This window comes from Telopea speciosissima, chromosome 2 (genome assembly GCF_018873765.1).
Source record: "Telopea speciosissima isolate NSW1024214 ecotype Mountain lineage chromosome 2, Tspe_v1, whole genome shotgun sequence".
Classification (NCBI taxonomy): Eukaryota; Viridiplantae; Streptophyta; class Magnoliopsida; order Proteales; family Proteaceae; genus Telopea; species Telopea speciosissima.
The window spans coordinates 65,004,767-65,029,128 of record NC_057917.1 but is presented as its reverse complement, the minus strand read 5'-3'; the positions used below and the strand labels follow the sequence as shown (position 1 = coordinate 65,029,128).

The window sequence follows — 24,362 nt, the reverse complement described above, 5'->3', positions numbered from 1 at the left end:
GGGGAATAAGAAATGGTAAGAGAGAATGCATGATCCCGCCCTCAGTTTAGAGAAAAGGCACTCAACATCCTTATACCAACAAAGGAGCACTTCCTGGTTCACCCAATCAACTCTGCATCTACCAATCTCGAGTCAGAGGTTGGCCACAGGGAAAAAAGAGAGCCCCCTTTCAATTGCTTCCATCCATATGGCGAATGGTAATGCACAGAGGTTAAACATGGCAATGGGATCCCTGACCAATCTTGTCTTTGTCAGAAAAAAAAAAAATCAGATAAGCCTTGTCAGTGATTCAAGCGGCAGAAGACCATTTTATTGATTCAAAAAGGAGTATTAAATCTAAACAATTATAACCAGTAGAACTAGTATAGCAAAATTATTTATCAATAAAACAAAACATTTTGCTCTAGTTTTATAAGTTATTTTTGCTACCAAATGCAATGAAATTTACATTAATATCAACAGATAACGCCCACTTTCCAGTCAATGGGTTGTAAACAAAACCTGCAACCTCTTGAACCTGGACATTAACAGTGGAAACAATGTTAAGAGGTGAGGCCAATTTAAGCATGAATGATAGTTCATAAAAGAGCATGATAATGTAGGGGATATTACAGAGATAGAAGCTCGTTCTAGGATCAGGACTAGTTCTTCAGGAGTAAAGAAACTTGACCACTGATGTGTGCCTTTAGGGAGCTGCAAAAAAAATATATAAAAATAAAGTAAGAAACCATGGAAAAAGATTTAACACATGCATTTCTCCCAAAAAAAAAAATCTGTAACAACCAAGAGGTGAAGATTCCACAATGCGCAAGTCATATTGGAAGCTAGGAAATGAAAATTGGAAATTGATCTAGGTCATTCCTGTGTTCCTTCAGTGGGCGAGCCTTGGCACAACAGTTAAGTTGCGCTATTGCAACCATCAGGTTGCAGGTTCGAAACATGGAAACAGCCTCTCCACGAAGCGGGGGTAAGGCTGCGTACATTTGCCCCTCCCAGACTCTGCAGTAGCAGGAGCCTCGTGCACTGGGATGCTATTTTATGTTGTACTTAATATCTAGATGTAGCCTGTTAAATTGGATGCACATCTTACTTATACCTAATTATGATTAGAAATGGGTCTCTCTCATGTATCTTTAATATTTCTTTTAAGTCTCGACACTTGACGCATCTCTTGAAGTTTCTAGAGTATCCATGCGCATTCACTATTTGGCTCTTAAAATTTCTGGACCAACACACACCACAATATTGATAATCATTCCCATACCCCATCAGTGAAGCACCAGAAAAAATGAGAAAGATATGACATACCAGAAAAATGAGAAAGATAAAGACATACCCAATGGAGAAGGTACTCAGCAGCAATTATGGCCATAGCATATGATCTCATAGAGCGATTTACTGTAGAGATTACAGTAGCTCCACCAGAAACAGTTAATGCTGCCAAGGATTTGCAAAATTCAGCAGGATCTGCTACATGCTCAATCACCTGCAGGCAATTTTCAGTTTTCATGGCATTGCTTAAGGAAAAAATCTTCCTTCCATCCACTCCAAAAAAAAAAACCTGATGATCTGTTTAATATAGCACAGTACAACCGATGGAATGACAATTTGCACTGGTCCATGATTTAGGAGAAGATTATTTGATTAACTAGGAAGTAACAAGAAAGGAACAAAATGGAAGGGCTCTCGCTCGACGGATCAAAGGTTGATAACAGGCTGATGACTCCCAAGAGCTCTTATTGACTGAGTCGTTTGGCACCTCGACGTCGACTCATCACATCCTGGGGTTGAAGAAGGTCTAAAGGGTTCGGTTGTTCGCCGATTCAAGTGGAACGTGAGTTGGGTTTAGAACGTCGTGAGGCAGTTCGGTTCCTATGTACCGTTGGTGTTAAAGAGAGAACCATTATAGGGCTATTGGTGGAGGAGTTATAAAAAAACATACACTCTGAGATAGAGGAGACTTTAAGATGATTTAAGGCAAGTATCTTCGAGTAGTCGCAAAAGTCATCCTGAACAAACAGCTGACAAAGGGGATGGGCGGAACAGGTAGTCTACTGGACGCGGTTCAACTAGCGGAGACTCTTGGAACAGCTGAAGTAAGAAGTCCCCAAGATAAAGCACCACTTTGGACAGAAGGTCGCCTACATTACATAACCGTCTCTAATGATCAAGAAGAATAATATTTAATTTGATGAAGAAACAAAATTGATTTGACAATCAAGAAAAAAAGTTGTGACTATTTTATACTCTTTGGATTTGACACTCAAACTAAGAAACTATGCATTGAGCCATTAACCTCTGCAAAGTATTGCAAAGACTTTTGAGACTGAGATTTGAGTACATCCCTATAGCTGTATATCACTCTATAAGGGGTTTTATCAGACAAGATTATACACTAAAAGAAGGTTACAGCATTGTGAAAGAAGTTGAAAAGAACATGGCCCTGAATAATCCAACAAGAAAACCAATCAAATATATCCAGTGAACATTGAAGTCATGTGTCCAACCATCACCAAATAATAACATACCTCTAGAGCAATGACAGCATCAAACTTCCTCTGTTCCTCAACCAACTTTTCTGTCCATATATATATATTCATGTATTTTATATGAGCTACTGAACGAAAAGTTTTGACTCGGAAAGTTAAAATAAAAGGAATCATCTAACAAATCTAGATGCAAGTACAAAAAATGATCAAGCATGATCTAAAATGTCCAAGACAATCAATATTTTGGCCATTAGTGCAGAATGAGACCAGATCAACATGTCATTGCATGGTTTAAAATCACAATTACCAAGATCTATCACAAGAGGAAAAGAAGAAAAATGAACTAGATTCATTACCATAGCAATAGAAATACTAGAGCTTTTCCCATGCGTTTCATCCAAAGATGTGGGGCAATACAAAAGGTCAAGTATAATATTCACCTCAGTAAGAGGATTATTTCTTTAATTCTTCTATAAAAATCATTGTCTCCACATAATGGCAGTTAATTAGGTTCATCTTGTGCGTCATTCTGAGGCATAGTGTAGGAGGCAGTCTATAGAAAGCTGTGTTTATTGTTCTAAAGCTTTATTCAAACGATTTGTTTCCACTTCTACAATGAATAGATCCCAAGTGTCCATCCTTGAGGAGCATCTTTTCCATATTTTATGTCTAATTTTAATACTCCAGGCATATACAACAATAACCAACCATAGTGGTGCCAACAAAAGGGCAGGCCTTGGTGCAACGGTAAGGTTGCTCCATTGTGACCATGTGGTCACAGATTCGAGTTTGGAAACAGCCTCTCTGTGAAAGCAGGGGTAAGACTGCGTAGATATGACCCCCCTCAGACCCCGCAGTGGCGGGAGCCTCATGCACTGGGGACGCCCTTAGTGGTATTGCCAACAAATAACATGTGATGTATGGGATTGTAAAGAAAAGCAATTATTGATGGACTTGAAAGAAAGAAGTTGAGCTGAAGAAATGAGTCTCAATGTCCTAAAAGACTGGCAAGGAAATCAGCATTAAATCTTAGACACCATACATGCAAGTTCAACAAAGGATATCTGATTACCAGGAACTTCAATACCCCCAGCCACCTGCAGATTATGTAATGATAAAGTGGTAAGGGAATAGAAGCTAACAAACTAGTCGACCTAACACAGTTACAGCTTACAGGACTCAATATCTACCCACAATTTCTGAGTCACCAGAATGAATACTGCATTCATTGTGAGGCAATTCATAATATGGTTCAAATCCAGTGAATCAAATTAACGAAGTATATTCATGAACTGCACATACCCAATATACGAATATAGCAAACCTACCAAGTGAACACTGAACAGGATCAACTGATTTCCCAAGCTTAATAATGTTAACTGGCTGAACAGCAAATCAAATGGTTGATTTCAAGGTTTCCACAGTTATCCCATTCCTCAGAAATTATTGCAGTGTAATCTTAAACCAGGCAAACACCAGGAAATCTGTACAGCACGTACTGAAGCCTAAAAACCAAATGATAGTTTTTTCAACAGCCGGTATGCTCTTCCCTGGATTGATTCCTTCCTTTCCAGTTCAACAAGTGACCTACCTAAATGGATACTGTTACAACCACTTATCCCAATTTTTTCAACAGCTGGTATGCTCTTCCCTGGATTGATTCCTTCCTTTCCAGTTCAACAAGTGACCTACCTAAATGGATACTGTTACAACCACTTATCCCAAAAGCTCGATCTGTAAAGGGGCCACAACAATGTATATCAACACGCACTTACACTCGCATGTGCAGCCCTCCCCCCCCCCCCAAAAAAAAAACACACACACACGGCTCTGCACATTACACCATCATATGGCACCAAGGGGGCACAACAATACATAGCACAAACTCCTTGCACTTACCAGGGATCGAATACACGACCTCCTGGCTCTGATACCATGTTACAACCGCTTATCCCAAAAGTTCGAGCTGTTAAGGGCCACAGCAATATACGTCAACACACACTAACAGATACTTTATCTTCACTCTTCAATTACATCAACAGGCTTAGTCAAAAAAAGTTGGAGAATGAAGTTGAAGAGAATGCGTAGTCTTTATGAATCTTAGCTGCCTGGAGCAGGGCTAATACACAGAATCACACAAAATTTACCACCTGTTATGATGATTTATTTACAATTTCTTAATCTGTATTGTGGCTACTAGTCAATTCTTCCCTCCCCAACTTTTAAATGGACAAATGGCTGTTGTCAAGTTGGCTGCTCATTCTTATTTTAACAGAAACACAACCATCCACTACAACACTAATTTTGAATGAACTGCTTTAGCAACATATATACCAAGAAATCTGTCAGCAAGAGAGAGGATTATAATAAATGGGAAAAAAAATCTCTCCATATAACAGAAGAATGTTGGGGATGTACCAGCAGTTGTGCAACAATATTCTATTGATGTCATTGGATCCAGTTCCTGTGTAAGTTAACAGAATTATCAAAACCCACATGAAATTGACCTTTTCAATTTCGAAAAGAATAATATTTCAAATATTTCATGTTTTAGGATAGAAGGGCACATACGGCATGAAGCTGTGCAATTTTGATATTTTTCTCCACTGCATCTATTCCTGTTACAGAAGCTCCCATTCGGGCCAGAGGCTGTAGCAGCAGTACACAAACATTAGGAGCATATTCACTTGCATAGTTGAAACTTTGTATGAAGTAATAAATAATGCATGCTGAAATGAGTCTGTAATACATGCATTCATGCATTAATTTGCATCATCATTACCTCATACGCATCTATGTGACTGACATTAAACTCATTCCCTCATTCCAAAATAGACATCTACTATTATTGGATAGAGTTGATTGGCAAAACAAGATTCATGTAGCTAAGCCTATTTAGTTGGGATAAGGCTTAATTGGTTTGAATTATTTCTAGACACATGAGGAGATATTCTAGCATAAAGACATCAAACAAATATTGATATTTCATTAAGCTAGGCACCAAGCAAATATAAACGTTTCATAAAGCTATAATAATAACACTCTGCAGCCTGGATAGTGGCCTTTTCAGAAACCATTGGATAGGAATCCCGCATCTCCATGCATAAGTCTACAATCTGGCCATGCAGCAGGCAGCACCTCACATAGCACAAGAAGGAAAAAATGATTTAGATCCAATGAAAAGGTTACGTAGCCAGAACAGGGTACTTTCAGAAACCATTGGATTGGAATCCTATATCTCCATGCACAGGGTCTATAATTTTGGTCATGTAGAACCCTAAGTCTATCTTGTAGTCTTCGTAGGAAAAAAGAAATGGTCCTAATCTAATGGTTTTGCAATTTGCACTCTTCAGCCTCATGCATGGACATGCCTCCCCCTATGCTAAGCAGTACAATAAAATCATTTTGTGAGAACTTTATCAAGTTTTACATGCTGAATCATTAAATACAATCCCAAGTGCGATACAATTATATCACTGGATGACTACTGGAGATTGAAGTATTAGGATAGTACCTCTGAAAGAATCCCACCTCCACAACCAACATCCACAATTTTCAGTCCTTCAAAAGGCCTGGCACAATAAGGATCCTTTCTGAACAAGAATAAATAATCAACATTCAGAGAACATTGGAGGCAAATAAGTACACGGTTTAATGAGCTAAACATAGGAAATCAGTTCATAAGATAAGACAAGGAATAAAAAAAGGTCATATACAATCATGGCATCTCAGAACTCATGAAGATTTTGTAATTTTTTTTGTTCAAAAAATAACCATAAAGATATCAGGTAAGGGAAAATTCTTTGTATATTAATATTTTAAAAAGAATTTGTTTCAATAAGTTGACTTGAAAGTTTTGACTTCGCATGGATTTTCAGTTTCCCACTTCTGTAGTTCAAGATTATAAGAAGACTGGGGAACCATAAAAGTTGTCCCAATATATGAGGCTGTAAAGGTCGGCACAAAGTCTCAGACAAGGCAAGCAGGCCAAAAGGCACGTCAAGAAGTATCGGATTTATCCTTTTATTGGATTTAATAGTTACTTTATTTAGAGGACAAAGCATGTAAAATGCAGACCATACTGTACATAGTGTACAGAGCTCATATGTCAAAGAAAGGAAACAAATGTAGCTCCCTTGTTTTCTAAATCATCCACCAACGAAGCAGACATCAAACTCTTAAACCCTTGAAATTTGGTCGATTATATTCTGTGGGACCCATGTGAGAACTTTCCAAGCAAATTAGGATCCTACAGATGTAACAACTTCTGAATTTAGTTTAATTGGATTTCATTAGAAATTAGCTCATAGGAACTCTATTGTTTGATTGTTTTCATTAATTATCAGAACCTGACATGCAGATGGGAATCTACGTAGATGTAATTGCTGTTTTGAATTGGACCTTAATGAATTTTATAGAACTTCTAGTAATTAAGTGTTCTCTGTTTTCGTGAAATGTGATAACTTCAATAGACTGTCATGTCCATAGTTGTCAAGGCATAGCCTTGTTGGTGTCGCCTTGATTCTTTTCCTACTCCAACGCCTAGGGACGCCTAGATGCCGTGACAACTATGGTCATTTCCCTAAACCAGAGAGTTGCTGCTTACAATGTCCTTTTTCTTGTGTTGACTGTTAGCTCTTCTTCTTGTGTTAACCCTTCCTTGTTGAAGCAGATATTTCTTTCCCACCAAAGGCTCCAACAAGCAGCTATGAGTATCACCCTACCTAAAAGCCAACTGTGATGTATCCAATTTCATAATGTTCTGATGAACAATAGTAATCAAAGGAGCATCTTCAAAACTACATGATTAATGGTGCAAGTTCTTGATATCTTGTTAGGAAGATAACTTATCTTTCCATGAATGACATCAGTAAACAGCTCAAAATGCTAAACTTTGATGAACAGAAAGAGTTCTCTTCCACCTATAATAACAACTTATCTAGAACATTCAAACCATTTCCCCCTACACAGTTGCCTAATAAGGTGATCGAATATTGGTCCCATAAGATGCATGCAGAAGAAGAGGAGGACAACATAGTCAATCCACCTGAAATGTCGGCAAAGAGTGGACCGAATGAAAGAAAGTCTTGTTGGGTTCAAAGCATGTAATGGTTTAAATGGCCCTTCAGAGTCCCACCTGGTTATTGCATAAGAATAAGACCATGTTAAACACCATGAGGACCATCATATATGATTGAAAGTCTATAATGTATTATAAATCATCCAAACAATAATAAAAAGTACAATAATGATGTAGTCATAAGTAATGCAACAAGTAGTGAAAAGCAATTAACAAAGTAAAAAGTCTTTTGCACATCCTACAAAGGATAGCCTTCCTATATGGCCCACTGAACTTTTAGTGGCATGGAAGGATTACGTGACATTTTGACTGTTGGATATACAGGCATGGTCTGATTAGCCACATGTCAATTTTCAGAGCCTAAGTTAATCATATAATCTCCCATGTACTGGCATGCACCCATTTGGTTGCCAAAGCACCCTCTTGTTAGTCCTGGATTTCAAAGTGTTATTCATGTCAGCCAGGGACCTTGGGTTCTACCTGTCCACAAAATTTGGTTCAATCTAACCTGCATGTGGCAGATATTTCGTCTGTACAAGAAACCCTCCCTATCCGCTGTGCAGGAAACAGCCGCACTATAAAACATATATAAACAAACTCACAGTTAAACAAAGAGCTTTGCTCGACTACTTCCAGATTTAAATTCTTAATTGATCATTTTCCTGAAACACAACCAAAGCCAATCAACAGAAAGAAGCAGAGCAGAGCAGGACTTGTGATTTCATGTTGAAGCTTTACCCTTGCATGTAATTTCATTAGGGCCAGGTTGTGGCCGATCTTCGGCGACAGCTGGTTAATTATAATATATAGATGATAGTAGTCCTTCATGGCTCTCTCACAGTATCAGGTCCTAAATCTCCTCTTTGAACATTTTATCACAGTAGAAGCATTGATTAGAAAATCATATTGCCAACAGGTTTCTAAACTTTGATTTACAAATGGATTTCAAACCCCAAAAAAGTGGACTTACCAACTCACTCACTAAGCCTTATCAGAAAGTACACGGGCATTGGCTACTTGAATAATATTCTGCCAATCTGCTCTATTGAACGCCATTTCTGCTGTACAACACAGGTACTAATGTCCTTGGCCACCATTTTAACATAGGTCCTCTTTGTCCTCCCCCTAGTCCCTTTACCACATTTAATTTGGAAGTATTCAGTTGAGTCTACTGAAATCCTTTAGAAGTCACAAAATTCGACGGATATAATAGAACTCAGAGATGAATTTCTCAAACAAGCACGTACACCTAGAATCCTAGACAGAAAAAGCAAAGCATCTAGAATTGTCTAATAAGCTCAATTTGTAATGTCAAAAGTTTCACATATGTTTGAACTCCAAGGTTCATTCTAGACAAATAAAATTTCAAAACCAAAGTATGTAGCTTCAGTTCTCTTGTTTTCAGTTTGTAATTTTCCTATTTGAATGATTTGTAATATAATGTAACCCAAATCCACAGAAATATATACTAGGACAAATCATACCATAATCCAGACCTAAAAATGTAAACATGTACAATATTTTCTAACAAAATAGGTTCTCTAATTTTTCTGAATCAAGCTTATGCGAATGTTTACTTTTAAAGGCTCACCAGGTTTCAGCAATGGCGGAGAACTTGGCTAGTTCCATCTGGTTCAAAGACGAAGAAACAGAAGTTCTCCCCGCATTCACATCATTAATCTTTGCCGGAGATATTTCGGGTGCTGGAACAGGAAAGGGATCAACAGAAGCGGGTTGAGGGACATCTGCCTAAGACCTTATTTGGAGGATATGAGAAGATCTCGAAATCGAGAACCGTGAAAGAGGAAAATTGCAGCAGAGAGCTCGACATAGCTTCAACGACTTCGGAGCCATTTTTGAATTAAATCAATGAAAATTTGGGGGTTTAAGTGGGTTTCGTATTCAGACTCGGAGAGTCGGACTTGGCCAAGGAAGTAAACTTGTGAAGGCTGAATAAGTTTCGGACTCGTTAGTCGTTCCTTATCGCTAGCTTACAGTTCGGTGTCGGTACAGTTTTTATTCGGTTTCATAACCGTTCCGTTCCTTATTGGGTTTTAAAAATATCATATATAATTGTGGGTAATCTTTCAAATGGTTCACTTCACTACGATTTGTTTACCCTTGCAAATGGTTGTTGCTGAGTTTGAATAGTAGGGACATTTTTGTAAATCATGTGTCCACCTTATTCCTTTCTCTCCTGACCCCAACTCCAGCTCTTTCGTCGGGTGTAAGTGGGCGGCCTGACTGCCACTCAAAGGACATCCTTGTTTGATTCCCCGAGAAGGTTTAAAATAACTAAAATTAATAGCAATCAATTTGATGGGAAAAGAAGAAAAATTACAACAATTAACACACTAATGTGTGCCAAAACCTAAAAATTCTATAATTGCATGCAAATTTGCATGCGCGGCTGCATTGGGGGAGAGGGGATTAAAATGGGTCAAATAGGGGGATTAATTTGGTCATTTCAATCTCCTATTATGAGAGGGGGACAAAACCGTGCATGAAACTTTTGACCTTATTATATTGTCTAAAGTGATGAACCAAACCGGATGGCCGAAACCATCAACAATGAAAACAGCTTAATTCAGATGGGCTTTGTCACATCCCACCACCACTCAAGCCTTGAACCTTCGACCTCATGATAGCAAATATAACCAACAAACCACTGAGGCTACAAAGAAGCTGGTAAGATGGTCTTCCCTGGTATCCTGCTCATCACATCCCATTGGCTGCTCTCCACTATCTTCATTCATTTTAGTTCCTCACTGTCTTGAACTAGTATTTTGGGTTCTAAATAAGTTTTCATTTTCTATCGCTTCATCTTATTATACAGGGAAATATAGCCATAATATTAATTTGAGGTAAGATAACATTGCTGGTCATTTGAATTTCACTCCAACGTACATGTGAATCATCATAAGAATGAAAGCAAAAAAAAAAAAAAAAAAAAAGATCAACTAGACAACTCGTCCAGAGACTGAAACTGACATTAGCTAAAAGACAACGACTCTCGTACGTTTGTTGGTTTATGGCGTAGGATACTCAGCAGTTAAATCATCATACTATTTAGAAGGAGTAGGGAAGAATAGACTAGTGAGTGAGATGGTTTTTTTTTTTTTGAAAAACAGATCGTTCCACTGCCTTTCAGGTTAGCCCACGTGAGGTTCTGTAACATTTCTGGGTTTTTCGTACTGTCCTTAGACTGCAAGATGAACAGAGAAAGAAAAAGAAAGAAAGAGAGAGAGAGAGAGAGACACAAACAATACGAATACGATCGAGATGGCTCATTTAGCTTTGAGAGAACTGACTGCACGAGGGAGGGTAGGACTTAATTAAGGAGAGAGAAAAAGCAAGAGAATCAAACCCACTTTTTTCCACACAGCAACCAAACACCATAACTCTCTCACTATCTCTAGTAATCAGGTTTTTTTGCCCATTTCGTGAAGAAATAATATAAATCCACAGTGGGTTTCAGACTGAGATTTATTAACTTTCCTTTCTCAAATTTGTCATAAGCTACATAAAATTTCGTAGGTGACAAAACGTGGAGATCCACTTTACTTTTTCTGGGTTACAAGTTATGACAGTTTGTCAAAAGAAGGTCTGCTATTCCTATACTTCATCAGATGCCTCTTAAATTATTTTTCTTATTGTAGTCTCTCTCTCTCTCTCTCTCTCTCTCTCTGTCTCTCTGTCTCTCTGTACTGTATATTTGTTGTGTAGAGAGAAGGATAGTTGTGGATTGGCATTTGCTTAATTTTGGTGATTATTAATGCTTATACAGGATCAGAATCCAACCCTGTATCATGTATGCCCCTTTGAGAACTGTTGTCTCCCTTTTCTCTGCAGAGAATGGGCCACCTGATTCTTAAATTAGATAAGAAGGGTCTAGACTTGGTCAAATTCTGCAAGTCCATGAAGCAAATTGCCGGGTGAACTGGATTTACAACATCAATCCACCAATAGCTAATAACTTAATCAGGAGTTTAAATATAGCCAAAAGATTACCCTAAAGGTACCCTTTCTTGTAATTACTTTGTCGGTACACATTTCTTAAATATTTTACGCATCTTTCCTGATGTTAAAACAAACACCACAAAATTACAAATATAAAACAAAACAGAACAAAATGACATTGAGATTTAACGTGGTTCATACATCAATACGATGTGCTGTGTTCATAAGCGAAGCTGAAGATGATTCACTATGTAAATGGAAGAAGATACAAATGAAGATCTCTTAAGAACACCCAAAATGGGGCTGCAAACTCTCATCCAGAAACCCTAACTTAAAAATCCCCAAATCTCACTTGTCTTACGATAAGACGAGTAAAATATATAAATACTCCCCCAAAAAACGGGTACAAGAATTTGAGACATACATAACACCTTATTAGAATAAAAATTCAACACAACAAAAATCAATCCATTTTAGCACCCAAAAAAAATCAGTTAATTTCTTCCGAGGCTACCAAGATGGGTTTGTTAATAAGTTTAGGGCAGCTAATTAGAGATCATTTTAACAAAAAGATTAGAAAAAGGAATTGTAGGTGATTATTTTGTCTTTAATTATATCAGGGCTTCTTTGTCGTCTTTTATGTATAGATTTATAGAAGGGGATCCTCTCCATCGCACCCAATGCATCCGACGGTATGCAGCACCTGGGCATGCATCCCAAGTGCTGCCCAACTGTCGGATGCATGTTGGGCACAATAGCCACTAGAGAGGATTTGGACCCATGGATTTATAACAAGTTATTTTTTTTTGAGGGAGAAAGTTCTCTGTCCAAGAGTGTGGCCTACGCCAGCACTCCCATGAGTCTCTCTCTCCTCCCCATATGAAAAGACATCTCTACCCTCTTGTTTTGAGGAGCAGAGAGATAGACACATGGGAGTGCTGGCGTAGACCACACTCCCGGACAGAAAACTACTTCTCTCTTTTTTTTAATAACAAGTTGTTTAAGCTATGAGATCAACTGAGGAGGGCCAACGAACTATTTGGGTTGACACAAAACTCCTTTTTTTTTTTTTGGCTAAATAGGTTTTTTTTCAATGAGATTTTTTGCTAAATAGTTGATATTATGACCATTGTTCGATCAACTTCGAGATTGACTAGTGGAACTTTTCTATGGTCATGAAGTCACTAGCGATTAATACTCTCATGATATCTACCAAAAAATAAAAACTCTCATGATATCACAAACATTTAATACGAATTCTATTTTCTTCCTTTTTTCTAATGATTCTATTTCAACGGCTACTTTCTCAATGTCTCTTGCTCCTTTTCAAAAAGAATTTCCTTTACATATATGTATCTTTTGAGTTAAAAGTAGAGTTTCTTTCTTTTTTCTTTTTAATGAAATAAGAAAAATGTTATTAAAGAAAAAGCTCAATGTCGTCAGTTATATCACACTTTAAAAGATTTAGTCAGGCCGGTTGTGCTAGTTGGTGAGCAATGTGGATAGTATGTCTAGGTTTCTTTCTAATTAATACAACCAGATTGACAATTGATAAAAGCATACTTAATTTTAAATAAAATGGAAAAAAGTTCTCAAAGCCATGGATTCTCTGTGTGGTTTTTCAGCCATTGAACCATCTAAGTTGAGTCGGTCCACACCATTATTCTCTGACTTCCCATTGAAATTGCATTGCAGACTCTTTGTTTGATTCCTCTAACAAATTAGAAAGTAGAGTTCATAATTTGTATTTTAGAGCTTGTGGCCGGATGTGCCATGGTGAAACACCCCCCATTGTGAGCTTGAGATTCTCTAGTGGTGGTAAGTGAGTCTTACACCTGAGTGAGTAAGTCCTGAAGACATCTAGAGTTAAGTTGTCATTTCTAACCCTTGAATTTAGTGATTATCTCTGACCCGTGTTATTTTGTACTTTTCTTTATTTATTTTTTGTTTAATTTGAATTCTCTCTTTTTAAGTTGCATCAATTTGGTATCAAAGCAATTTTTTGTCTCTTGTGGTGAACAAGTTCCAAAATCAATCTAAAATCAAGAAGCAAATTAGATAATGGAAAATGTTGCCAAGAATCGTTTCACCGCTCTAATAAAATCAAGTATTTTAACGAAACACAACAAAAGGTTGTTTTACAAAGAAGAAAGATAACCACTTCAAACTTTGAGGACAAGTTCTTTCAAAAACAAAGGAGAATGATGCAACCATGATTAATGCTCCCATGATATTACAATAATTTAATGCCCACTCCACTTACTCCCTTTCTTCCAATTTTATTTTTTTTTCCCTCTCTCTCTCTCTCTATATATATATATGAATTTTTTGGCTTAGAAAGTAATAGAGTTGATACTTTATATTGTTGGATCTTGTGGATGTGTCATGGTAAGCCTCATTATGAGTTTGAAGTCTTCTAGTAGTGAGTGAGTCCCCAACGGATTCATAATTAAGTGGTCCTCTTTGACATTTGAATTAAATAATTCTCTTTACCATTTGTTATCTTATATTTTCCTTTAAGGCAAAAGATCGCTATTTGGTCATGTAGCGCCTGCACCAGCGCAGAGGCCAATAAAAACACATGTAGGAGCATTCAATTGAATGAGATTTTTTAATTCATTGAGGGCTTAGCGATAATTTAACGCAATCCTATGTCTAGGTGTAGGAACCACATGACCGATTAACGTTCCTTTTACCCTTTTCTTTATTTTCCATATCATTTTGAATCCTTTCCTTTTTATTGCATCAATTTCCTAACTAAGACTATTATTACACATTTTTGCTATAGTACATAGTGTTATTCAGTTGCTAATCACTGTTATAGTACTAATTCCAACCATGTTTATAGGGAAGGATTTTGTAGTTTTGTTGCAAAGCTTAGTACCACATCAAAGTTTGATCTCATCAAACTAATTGTTGAATGGACCGCACAGAGCCCCTAAAGTGATTTTTAAACTATTTAGCCAACAAGTTGACTTTCCCATGATTTTTCTTAACATTCTCATGACTCATGAAGTTTTTTTTGTCTATTGAAGAGCTTCTTTAGAACATTAATTAATTTTTGGAAACATTCACACTTTTCTTAATTTAACCCCAAGACTCTTCATTATGAATGGTGAAACGTTATATATATTTTTTATCAAAAAAAAAAAAAGTTATATATATATATGTACGGCCGTGCATGATGCATGATCATACATATAACCATGCGATGAAGACAATGCAAGGGTAAAAATGACCAAAACCCCTTGCCCTTATTATGAATATGGATGATTTGGGCAAGGAACTGAAGTTTGTGAACCACAATTTTATTCAAATAATACTCAAACAGTAATAGAGAACCAAACAAACTAATTCAAAACCTAAGAAAGGATAGAATTGGAATCAGATGTGTACCATACATAATCAATAGTGTCACCAAGTGTTCTTTTAGTGGGTTCCAGCTTTCCAATTCCAAATAAGTGTCCTTGTGTTCGGGTCCTGCTGTGCCATGGACTGCCATTCATGTCTCCTTCTCTCCTCTCTCTCTTCTTTACTTTCTCCTCCTCCTCCTTCTCCTCTGCTTTTCATCTCTCTCTCTCTTCTTCATTGCAAGCCATCCTACAGTTAAAAGTGAATAATGTTTTCCTTTCCCTCACTGTAACTGACTTTTAACTGAATTTCTTCTCTTCACAGAATAGTAGTTTTTTGACCTCACAAGAACAGTTAAGAGTGATAAAGCTAGAGGGGAAGAGTAGAGGATACCGTGATATAGGACTAACACTAAAATAAGTACCCTACCAGGGGACCCAAACCTGGTGGTGGTACACCTGTGCCTTATGACTCAATACTAAGGGCATATATATGTGTGGAACCCACAGAAAAAGGTTACCAAGGCCAAGAACAGTAGGAGTGTGACCAGATATGTTGAATATTTCCACACCTTTTTTACTAGTTCTAGGCCTCTAAGGCTCTGTTTTAGTACACTTAACATTTTCTAAAAGATAATCAAAGCTTGGAAATGACAAAAAAAAATAAATAAAAGGGATAGAATTTGTATTCTTAATCAATCAAAGAAATGCTGATTATATCCATGACCTATTTGGTAAATGTTTGTATGGAGTTGTTGCTCTGCATCTGACAGATGCCTATAGTACTGTTTTGCCAGCAAAATTCACTTCTTTCCTTATGGCCAAAATGCCATCTTCATTGTTGACCAAATTTATTGTAAGGCTGCTAATGCAATAATGTGATGTTCCACCCTAACACTGTTGTAACTGTTGATGGTTTTTCTACTTTGATTTTTGTGGTTGAGGGAAGGGGATGGAGTTCTAGTGAGAGAGGATAGTTTGATTGGTATAATATTTGATTTGTACTCCCTAAAATATTTAGGGTTTCGTTTGGTTGCAAGGAAAGAGAAATGAAGGGAAATATTTGTATTTTTTCTTATAAAATATATTTCACTTTTTAAAAAATTATTTGTATTTCACTTGCAATCAAATATCAAAATGACTTTTTTTTATAAAATATATTTTGGGGGAGAGGTTTTTTGTTGAGGAGCATGGTCCTCAACAAGGGTGGGATTTCCACCTTTCATGGGGGGAATTAAAGGACGGTCATTGCACGGGGTCTGTTATGCCACGCTCTTGTGCAGACTCTTTTTTCCCATATATGTTACAAGAAAACGAAGCTTAGTGGGGGAACGAAACTGATTTCTATAAATTTATCGAAGAAGACCTTAAGGTTGTAATGCACGACAATCAAAACCAAGGAATTTGCTCTGATATAATGTTAGATGTTTGTAACCTTGGGGGTTTAATGCATGATAATCAAAACCTCATCATTTGGAAGGAATTTGCTAGATTTATCCCCAAGTCTATATTCAAAGTATCAGAGACCAACAAACACATGAAGAGACCAAAGTGCCAATCCTCAGTTGATGTGGGATATCAACAATTTTCATACGTACAAATATAATGCGTCTTTTCACATTCTCTCTCCTTTCTGACACAGTGACACATGATGAGTCTTTTTCTGTATACGAACCATGCGACCTCCCTTCCCATGCTTTCATTTGCTCTCACATAGGCATTAAGTATGTCTATCCCTGCCTAAAACTTTACTACTATCTCATAGTCTTACAATGGACTTCAAGCAAACATCTAATGCAAAACTGAATGGAATTCGGTTAAACGAATCAATAACTAGATATAAATTTAGTGGGCTCAGCAAATTCTGCTAAATCGTCTTAATTCAGAAATAAGAGACACAACTAATAAATTTTCTGCTAAATACAGTAAAAACTAATGCAGCTTCGCCAACTCAAATGCTCACAAGAAAGAGAAGGACCACTTCCCTGAAAGTCTCCAAGACTTCTTCAGTGGTTCAATGGCCAACCTCAAAGCTTCCTTTCTTGCTATCTCCGCAGTACCCAGTACTACCAACTACCCACAGAAAGAATCACCAGGCCAGAGACGAGATTACACAACTCAGAACTAAGATACAAACATGTAAGAGATATAAAGAATTGAAAATCACAAATAGAATAATATTTGATACATTTCCCAGACACCTAAGACAGCTAACACGTTGAACAATCTGCAATACCCAGTTGGAGCTTCAGATTTCTTCAATGGTTGGACCAGAGAACCTGCTCTGTTGCTTCCACAGACACCAACTCCAATCTTTACACTTGCATACGCATCAGATTTGTCCAAGCAGAGTCCTGGATTCCCACTTAGATCCAAATTCCTTCCCAACCTCTGCAAAAAGCTTGGATTGAAAGGAACAACACCAATCAACAAGTTCTTACTCAGATTCATGTGATAAATGTGAGTGAGATTGCTTAGAGTAACAGGAATTTGACCAGTTAATCTGTTGTTCTGCAGAGATAGAGTACTGAGGTTGAGAAGCCTAGAGAAACTTGGAGGAATTGCTCCTGATAACCCTGAATTTGCAAGCCTGAGCTCTTGCAGCTTCGCTAGTCTGCCAAGCTCAAATGGCAATGGGACGAACATTGGATTATCATCCATGATAAGGTACTGTAGGTTCTGCAACCTATCGATGCCTGTGGGGAAATTTCCTTTCAGTTTGTTGTTACTCAAAGCCATAAAAACCAAGAAGTGAAGGTTTTGGATACTGTCAGGAATGCGTCCCCTGAGGGAATTCGAACTCAAATCGAGCTTCTGAAGAAGACCCAGTTGCCCAATTGTGTTCGGAATTGGACCTGTAAGCAAATTATAGCTCAAATCAAGTCCCTCAAGCTTTCTGAGACTGCCCAACTGGTTTGGAATAGTACCAGTGAGTAAGTTGTAGCTCAAATCAAGGTGTACCAGAGAGGTTAAACTGAAGATCTCTGCTGGTATTTGTCCATGAAGGCGATTTTGAGACAATGTAAGGACTTGAACAGACTTTAAAGAAGAGATTTGAGGTGGTATGGGACCTATAAATGCCTGATTTGATCGGAGACTGAACTGTGTCAGTGAAGTAGAAATTCTACCTGGGGATATGGTGATAGTTGTTTTAGTGTGAGTGAAGCATTGAAAGAAGAACACTGATTCAAGGTATGGAAGATCAAAGATTTGAGATGGGAATATGGCTGTTTTCTTACAGGTTGGGTTTGGAAATGTACCAAAATCAAGCCTGGAAACATGAACACGATTGTCATTACCTGGTTTGCACTCTAATCCAGCCCATAAAGAACCTGGTTTACAAGGACTTGGGTATGAGACTCTCCAGTTGCTATCAGATGACATTAACTCCATGATCTTGAACAAAGTTTCTACCTCAAAAGGATCCATGTTAGTAGAATGAAGATTACTGTTGTTGTGCTGTTGTTTCTTCCCATTTCCATGGCTAGGAATAGGGAATGGAAGAACACAAGGTAATGAGATGAGTAGGAAAAACAGAGTTAGAGACAACAAGAAGGAGCAACAACACATTGTGGAGAGCATTTTCTATGGTGTTTTAAAAAAAAATGGAGCTAGCTCATAACAAAAGTTCTTAAAAAAATAAAAATGAACTCCATGGGTTGAAGAGGATTAAAGCTTGTGAGAGAGAAGTTGGGAAGATATGATTGAAGGGATGGTGGGGACATAAGTCATACTATTGAGTGAGAATTTGAAATCCCAGGTGCCAGGTAGGGTAAAAAGATGGAAACTTGAAAGCATGTATGTACTAGGGGAGACTGAGACACACAGATTTGTTGGAAATAGGCCCAGAGACCATACCTAAGGCCCTGAACCTCAGTCAAAAACAACTATTTTGGAATCTTTTCTTCTTTAAAATTGATAAAAGTAAAGCTACTTTACATAACTAGATTTTAGTATCATATACTATACTGTTTATATACATCACAGGTGGTTGTTGAAACAGAAGATGATGTGTGTTCCAACTTCCAAGTAGAAACTGACTACAGTATCTGTTATTAATAAGATCAAATCACCCTTAATTCTCCTCAACTGTTGATTAATAAATGCAAGATGATTCACGTGCAATGAGTGGGTCCTACCTTCTATAATCTTCTTAGGTGATCTATGCAGAAGATCATTCAGTACTATTAATGATAGTGATCATGCTCATGCTCCACTTCCCACCTGCATTATCTGTGGCCAATTTAGATTTTCAGGTCATCCCTTTTTGTAAGGGTAAATTATACAGTCACCCCTGGTTTTCAAACGAAACTCAAATCACCTGGTTTAGACCCCAATATGATAAATTAATCCTTAACGTTAGTTTTATGCTGTTAAGTGATGATGTCACCCAATTAAATAAATTTAAATCTCTAAACTACCTTTTAGCAGTGTATTATAAATTTAATTCTAATATTTTAATACAAGGGTAAAATAGTCATTTCACACCAATAACTTACAGCAGACTAACACCATTACTGTGGAGAGGATGCTTTGAGTTTTTTTTTAAATCAGGGGGTGATCTGAGTTTCATTTGAAAATCAGGGGGTGATATGTAATTTACCTTAATTTTTAATATCAGAAATAAGGTGTGCATTAAGGCCAAAAACAAAGAAATAGTAGCTGTTGTCTGTTCTCTGACCTCAAAGTCAGTTAAATTTGGGAAGTAATTAACAGCTAGCCAAGAACTGAAAACTTCACAGTAATTCAGAACAGTTTCAGTTCCCAAACTCAACAAAGAAGAAATTCCCATGAAGGGTGCAGTTCTTGAATCCTTAATGTGTCTTCCATAAGGGCTTAATTTTTTCTCTATATAAGTGCCCTGCATCTATGGGAGATTATAGTTTCTGGGAATTACTCAATTCACTTGTACAGAAAACCAGAAAAGTGCCTTCTTCTGCAGAGGAGAATCCACCTCATGACCAATCGAAATCCCAGTTCCACTTTGTAAAGCTAATGAATTGTAAGGTTAAATTCTATAAAGAAACCATAAACTGACAGACTTGACAGGAGTCCCCAAGACTCATCTGAGATTCCCCCGTAAGGTAGAATGGATGGTGTCATGCTTTCCCGAATTTCAGAGATGATGGTCCCCTACCTCTCTTCATCTTTCTTTTTAGTTACCTTCAGATTTGCATGTGAAGAGAATGGAGAATGGGAAACCAAATTACATTGCACGCCTACTATAGGGATGACCTTATTGTTTGGCTTATGAAAGAAAGGGTGGCCTTGGGGATCTATACCCTCTTTTGTACGTGTTATGTGTGTCTCGAATTTTTGTATCCGTTTTTGAAGGTTGATCCATTCTGATATTTTTGGTGGCAATCCGAATGGGTTTGGGAATGAATCAATTTCAGCTTCGTCCGTCAACATAGCACTTCACATTAGTGTGTGAATCAGGTTAAATTATGTGTCATCTTTACTCTGTTTTGTATTTCCTTTAGTCTGGGCTGCACAGTCCTACCGGGCAGCTCGGCAGTAGAGGATCACAGATTGATGTCTTACCCATAGAGTACTCCTGTCTTCACCTTGTGCCGTGAGGCACTCCCCTTTCCCACTTCTTCCATCCCTCCCCATCTCAAACCCACTCAAAGAAAAAGAAAAAAAACAAAAGAGAATAACAGGAGGACCCCGGGGGGAATACCAACCTTTATCGAATTATCAAAATCGTGCATGAACTAAATTAAACTGAATTCAAAAGCCAAATAAAATTAAGGGATTCGGCTTGATTTTGGTTCTTAGGTTATGAAAATTATTCGATTTGTAGATATTGTATCATTTTTCTTTTTAATAAGAAGTAGATATTGTATCATAACCGAACCGGAAAACAAGAACTGAACCAATTTGACAACCCACCTTAATTTGGACATTTGTCGGTCATAAACTATGAAGATTGCTAAATTTAGAAATTGTGCGAACCACAACTACCCAATCCCCATTACAAGTCTTAGAAGTTGTCTAGCACTAGAGCCGTCTAAAAATTTGTGGTTGAGGATGTCAATTTAGGATTGAAATAACTATATAAATGGATAATAAGAAATCCGAGTTCGTTTTTCCGATTTGCATTTGTATCAATTTTGAGGTATCGTATACAGATGTGAATGTTAGTATTTCAAATCGAATATATTCGATCCGTTGAGATAATTTGTATTTCATTTATTTTTTTGGGGTAAAAACAATTAAATGTGAATTACAAATGGATGGTAGACGAACACATCTCCCTAATCCACTGATCAAAAGCAGGGTCTCGACCCTCCCATTTCTCTTCCATATCAGTGACTCGATACTAATAAGGGTTAAATTGTTAAAATAAAAACCATTCTTAAAAGAAAATCAGGGACAAATTTGTCTGATATAGCTGACCCGATATCGTATCGATTTTCAGATTGATAGACACCCGCACTAAGACCATGCCACTCGGCCGAACCAGCAGCGCTAGGTAGCTGTGCCGATAGGGATTTTAGTCCTCTCCATTTTTTGATCGGTTATTTCCTATTATTTTCACCCTGAGAATGCGACAAGTGGCACTTCCAAACCCAACGACCCACATTTAAAACCCTCAAATTAACTAAGAGTTAACCCTGATTGGTGTAACTTAGGGACTAACCAGGGTTGGTAACCAAACCCACCCTTAAACTGTGGTTAACCCAAGTTCAAATTCCATCGCCCCATGTGTTTCTCTCTCTCTCTTATTATTCCTCATTCACTCAACCCTAACGGAGCACTCTTACCATTTCTACATTTTTCCGACGACGGCTATGTCCCAAAGTAACTTCAACGGTTCAACCTCACCTCCAGGGATTCTGATTATGTTGCTGAAATAACCCTAAAAATCAGTAATCAACCAGAATCATCATGGATCTTTAAAAAAACTGAGTTTTTAAAAACAGAGAATCAGATCTAGCTGATTCAGATCCAATTTGACTGGTATCGGAAATTCCTAGAACCGTATGTGTTATTCAGATTGCCATAAACCCTTGACAATCGAAAGGAAAATCCCACACAAAAAAGTACCGAGCATTTTGGAAAGATTGTTGCACATGGTTTCAAATGTGCAGACCCTACAAAAATCAACTGGGCTTTGTGAATACCCAAATACCCTACGAAATCCGAGCTTTCTCCGGGCCTCTTCTGCTAGGGTTTTTTAGGAGATGGATTGGTTTCTATCTCTCTGTCTCTCTCTCTCTCAATTTTTTATTTGCTACTAAAATGAAAACCAGATGATTAGATAGACTGGATTTAATTTCTCACGACGGTCATCTGAGACACTACTGTGTCAATATTGATGTATAATCCAATGTTTTCTGATGGCTTTTCTCATCTCTTGAATTTGTATTTTATTTTTCTTATTTTTAATTTTTTTCCGGAGTTTTCCTTCAGTTTGGATTTTAAGTAATCATATTATCAAGTCGGTACAATGAGGAGAAATTGAACTCGTAGCATGAGCTTGAAAGATCCATGACATTGTTAACAATAATTGGGCAAATTTCACGGACATCTTCTATAACTATTCGAAAAGGCCAGTACACCTTAAATTTTGTCAAAATGGCACAGACTACTCTTATTTTATATTTTTATTTCAACTTAGTCCACTTTATTAGGTATGTGCAATTAAGTGACTGTTAACTTGTTTATAATCGTGAAATTACCCTTATCATAGGATGAACTTCCTATTATACCCTTAAGGTTAAATCCCCAATATCCCAAATACAAACCAGCAACACCGGAGGTCGGAGCAGACTTTCTCGCAACGTTCACAGAGATCAAAGAAAATTCCCAGACTATATCATGCTTTTAAGTTTATTACGGGCAAAACTACTCATGGCTGATTCCATTAAAAAAAATTTGGCAAAACCCTTATCGAAGGCAGAAGAAAAAATCACTAAAGAAACAGAGTGAATCCAATGGAAAAGATTCATTAATCGGTCTCATAGGGCGCAACCACACACCACCGTGAGGAAAATCCCAAGCTTAAAAATATCCTACTCCAAGTTATCTGGAACTCAAAAAATGTTCACGAGTTTTGAGTCAGAATCATTGTAACGGAGGAACCCACCAATACATCACAATAACATAAAAAAGGGGAAAAAAATGAAAAAAGTAGTAGTGCTGTAGCTTCATCATTCGAAGCTTCTCCAGAGCCCAAAAAAATCTGAAAAATTCCAACTTTTTTCGTTCATTTCATCGTTTTCTTCCTCTCCTCTCTTTTCCAACTCAAATCCATCGTCTACTTGCAATCCAAATCCCTCTCTGCAACTCAAAGACCTATTCCATCGTCGTTCTGCAACCCAAAATTGTTTGGTTTTCAGACATAAAACCTAAAATGGTTAGATTCAAAATCGAATTGAACTGAAACCTTAACAAATCCCAGTCTTCTTCCTTCAACGCTCTGAACCATCGCAACCGCTCCAAAATCCCCAGTCCTATTCACCGTCAGGCTCTCACCATTTTAAATCTCCAGTCCTATACACCGTCGCAGAGAAGAAGGGAGCTATGGAGTCTGAAGCACCGTGAAATCAACCGTGGATTCCACCGAGAGAATTGAACTCAGAAGAAAAATAATCTTTTAAGCTCTAATCGATCTTCTCAACAATCAACGCTGGAGTAATAATTGTAGAAATCTGAAATCAGTGACAGTCGGAGAGACAGTGGTGGCCGGTGATGAGGAAGTTCGATTTGGGAAGATGATGGAATCTTAGTAATTTTTATTTAAATAACTAAGAGAGTAAAATTGTCATTTTATTTTTAGGAGTAATCTTGCTTAATGTCAAGGGGAAGGTTGTCATTTTGACAAAATTTAGGGTGTACTTGCCATTTCGAATAGTTACAACAGGTGTCCGTGAAATTTGCCCAAAATAATTTAATCCTTTTCATTCCACAGAGTGCCACTCTTTGTATTCTTTTTCACACACTTCCATCTTGAAAAATAATCCCTTTTGTCTCATCGATTTTTCCCTTTTTCTGCAATTTTCTCCTAATCAAATTGAAGCCCTAAAAACGGCCTGTAATTCCACTATTGCTGCTGGTATCTACCACCTTCTTGAAATTCTATTGCCTTACCATTCCAATTCCCAGCCCTAATCTCTACTTTTGTAGCTTCATTCAGCTTGAGTTCTGATTGCATTAGAGGTCAGGAAAAAGCTCGGATTTCATTGGAGATTTGGGTATTCACAAAAACAGAGAGGGAAAACGCTGATGCTGAGGGGTTAATCAGAAGGAAGAAAAACAAATGATTAAAGATCTCAAAAACTAGAGAACTAAAAAAAAATAAAAAATCAACCAGAAGAAAAAGAAAAACCTGGAAGAACAAAGAAGAGCCGCGGAGGCTGAGAACAGAGAAGATATGGAAGAAGAGGGATCGTTTTTATTTATAGAGTTTCTGTTCGTCAATAGGATTAGGGTTTTGTGAGTCCTTAGTTAGAGGAGGTGAGGTTGAACCGTTGA

The 24,362-nt window shown here is 37.5% G+C and overlaps 2 protein-coding genes and 1 non-coding gene across 3 annotated transcripts; 1 reads left to right on the top strand and 2 right to left on the bottom strand.

The window, feature by feature from the left end:
• Positions 1–283: 283 nt before the first annotated feature.
• LOC122650995 (ubiquinone biosynthesis O-methyltransferase, mitochondrial-like) lies at positions 284–10,325 on the bottom strand. The gene is made up of 10 exons (XM_043844344.1): positions 10,236–10,325; positions 9,161–9,318; positions 7,537–7,626; positions 6,004–6,082; positions 5,061–5,138; positions 4,908–4,953; positions 2,529–2,578; positions 1,337–1,486; positions 613–693; positions 284–517 (listed from the first exon to the last, which is right to left on the bottom strand). Exons 1-10 carry the CDS (start codon positions 10,323–10,325, stop codon positions 410–412), a joined length of 930 nt encoding a protein of 309 aa, XP_043700279.1. The 3' UTR covers positions 284–409.
• A 6,448-nt stretch (positions 10,326–16,773) lies between these two features.
• On the bottom strand, positions 16,774–18,482 carry LOC122652241 (receptor like protein 29). Its single transcript, XM_043845927.1, has 2 exons — positions 16,957–18,482; positions 16,774–16,916 (listed from the first exon to the last, which is right to left on the bottom strand). Exon 1 carries the CDS (start codon positions 18,459–18,461, stop codon positions 17,043–17,045), a length of 1,419 nt encoding a protein of 472 aa, XP_043701862.1. The 5' UTR covers positions 18,462–18,482; the 3' UTR covers positions 16,774–16,916; positions 16,957–17,042.
• A 3,649-nt stretch (positions 18,483–22,131) lies between these two features.
• Positions 22,132–22,231, top strand: LOC122653311. The gene has a single exon (XR_006331746.1). It is a non-coding gene; the product is annotated as a small nucleolar RNA Z161/Z228 (small nucleolar RNA).
• Positions 22,232–24,362: the final 2,131 nt, after the last annotated feature.

Coding starts and splice junctions, on each gene's coding strand:
- LOC122650995 (XM_043844344.1), bottom strand. CDS start 10,325: ATGAATGAAGATAGTGGAGAGCAGCCAATGGGATGTGATGAGCAGGAT. Junction 2,579..4,907: donor ATATTGTTGCACAACTGCTG/GTACATCCCCAA, acceptor ATATATGGACAG/AAAAGTTGGTTGAGGAACAG. Junction 694..1,336: donor CTGAGTACCTTCTCCATTGG/GTATGTCTTTAT, acceptor TTTTTTTTGCAG/CTCCCTAAAGGCACACATCA.
- LOC122652241 (XM_043845927.1), bottom strand. CDS start 18,461: ATGCTCTCCACAATGTGTTGTTGCTCCTTCTTGTTGTCTCTAACTCTG.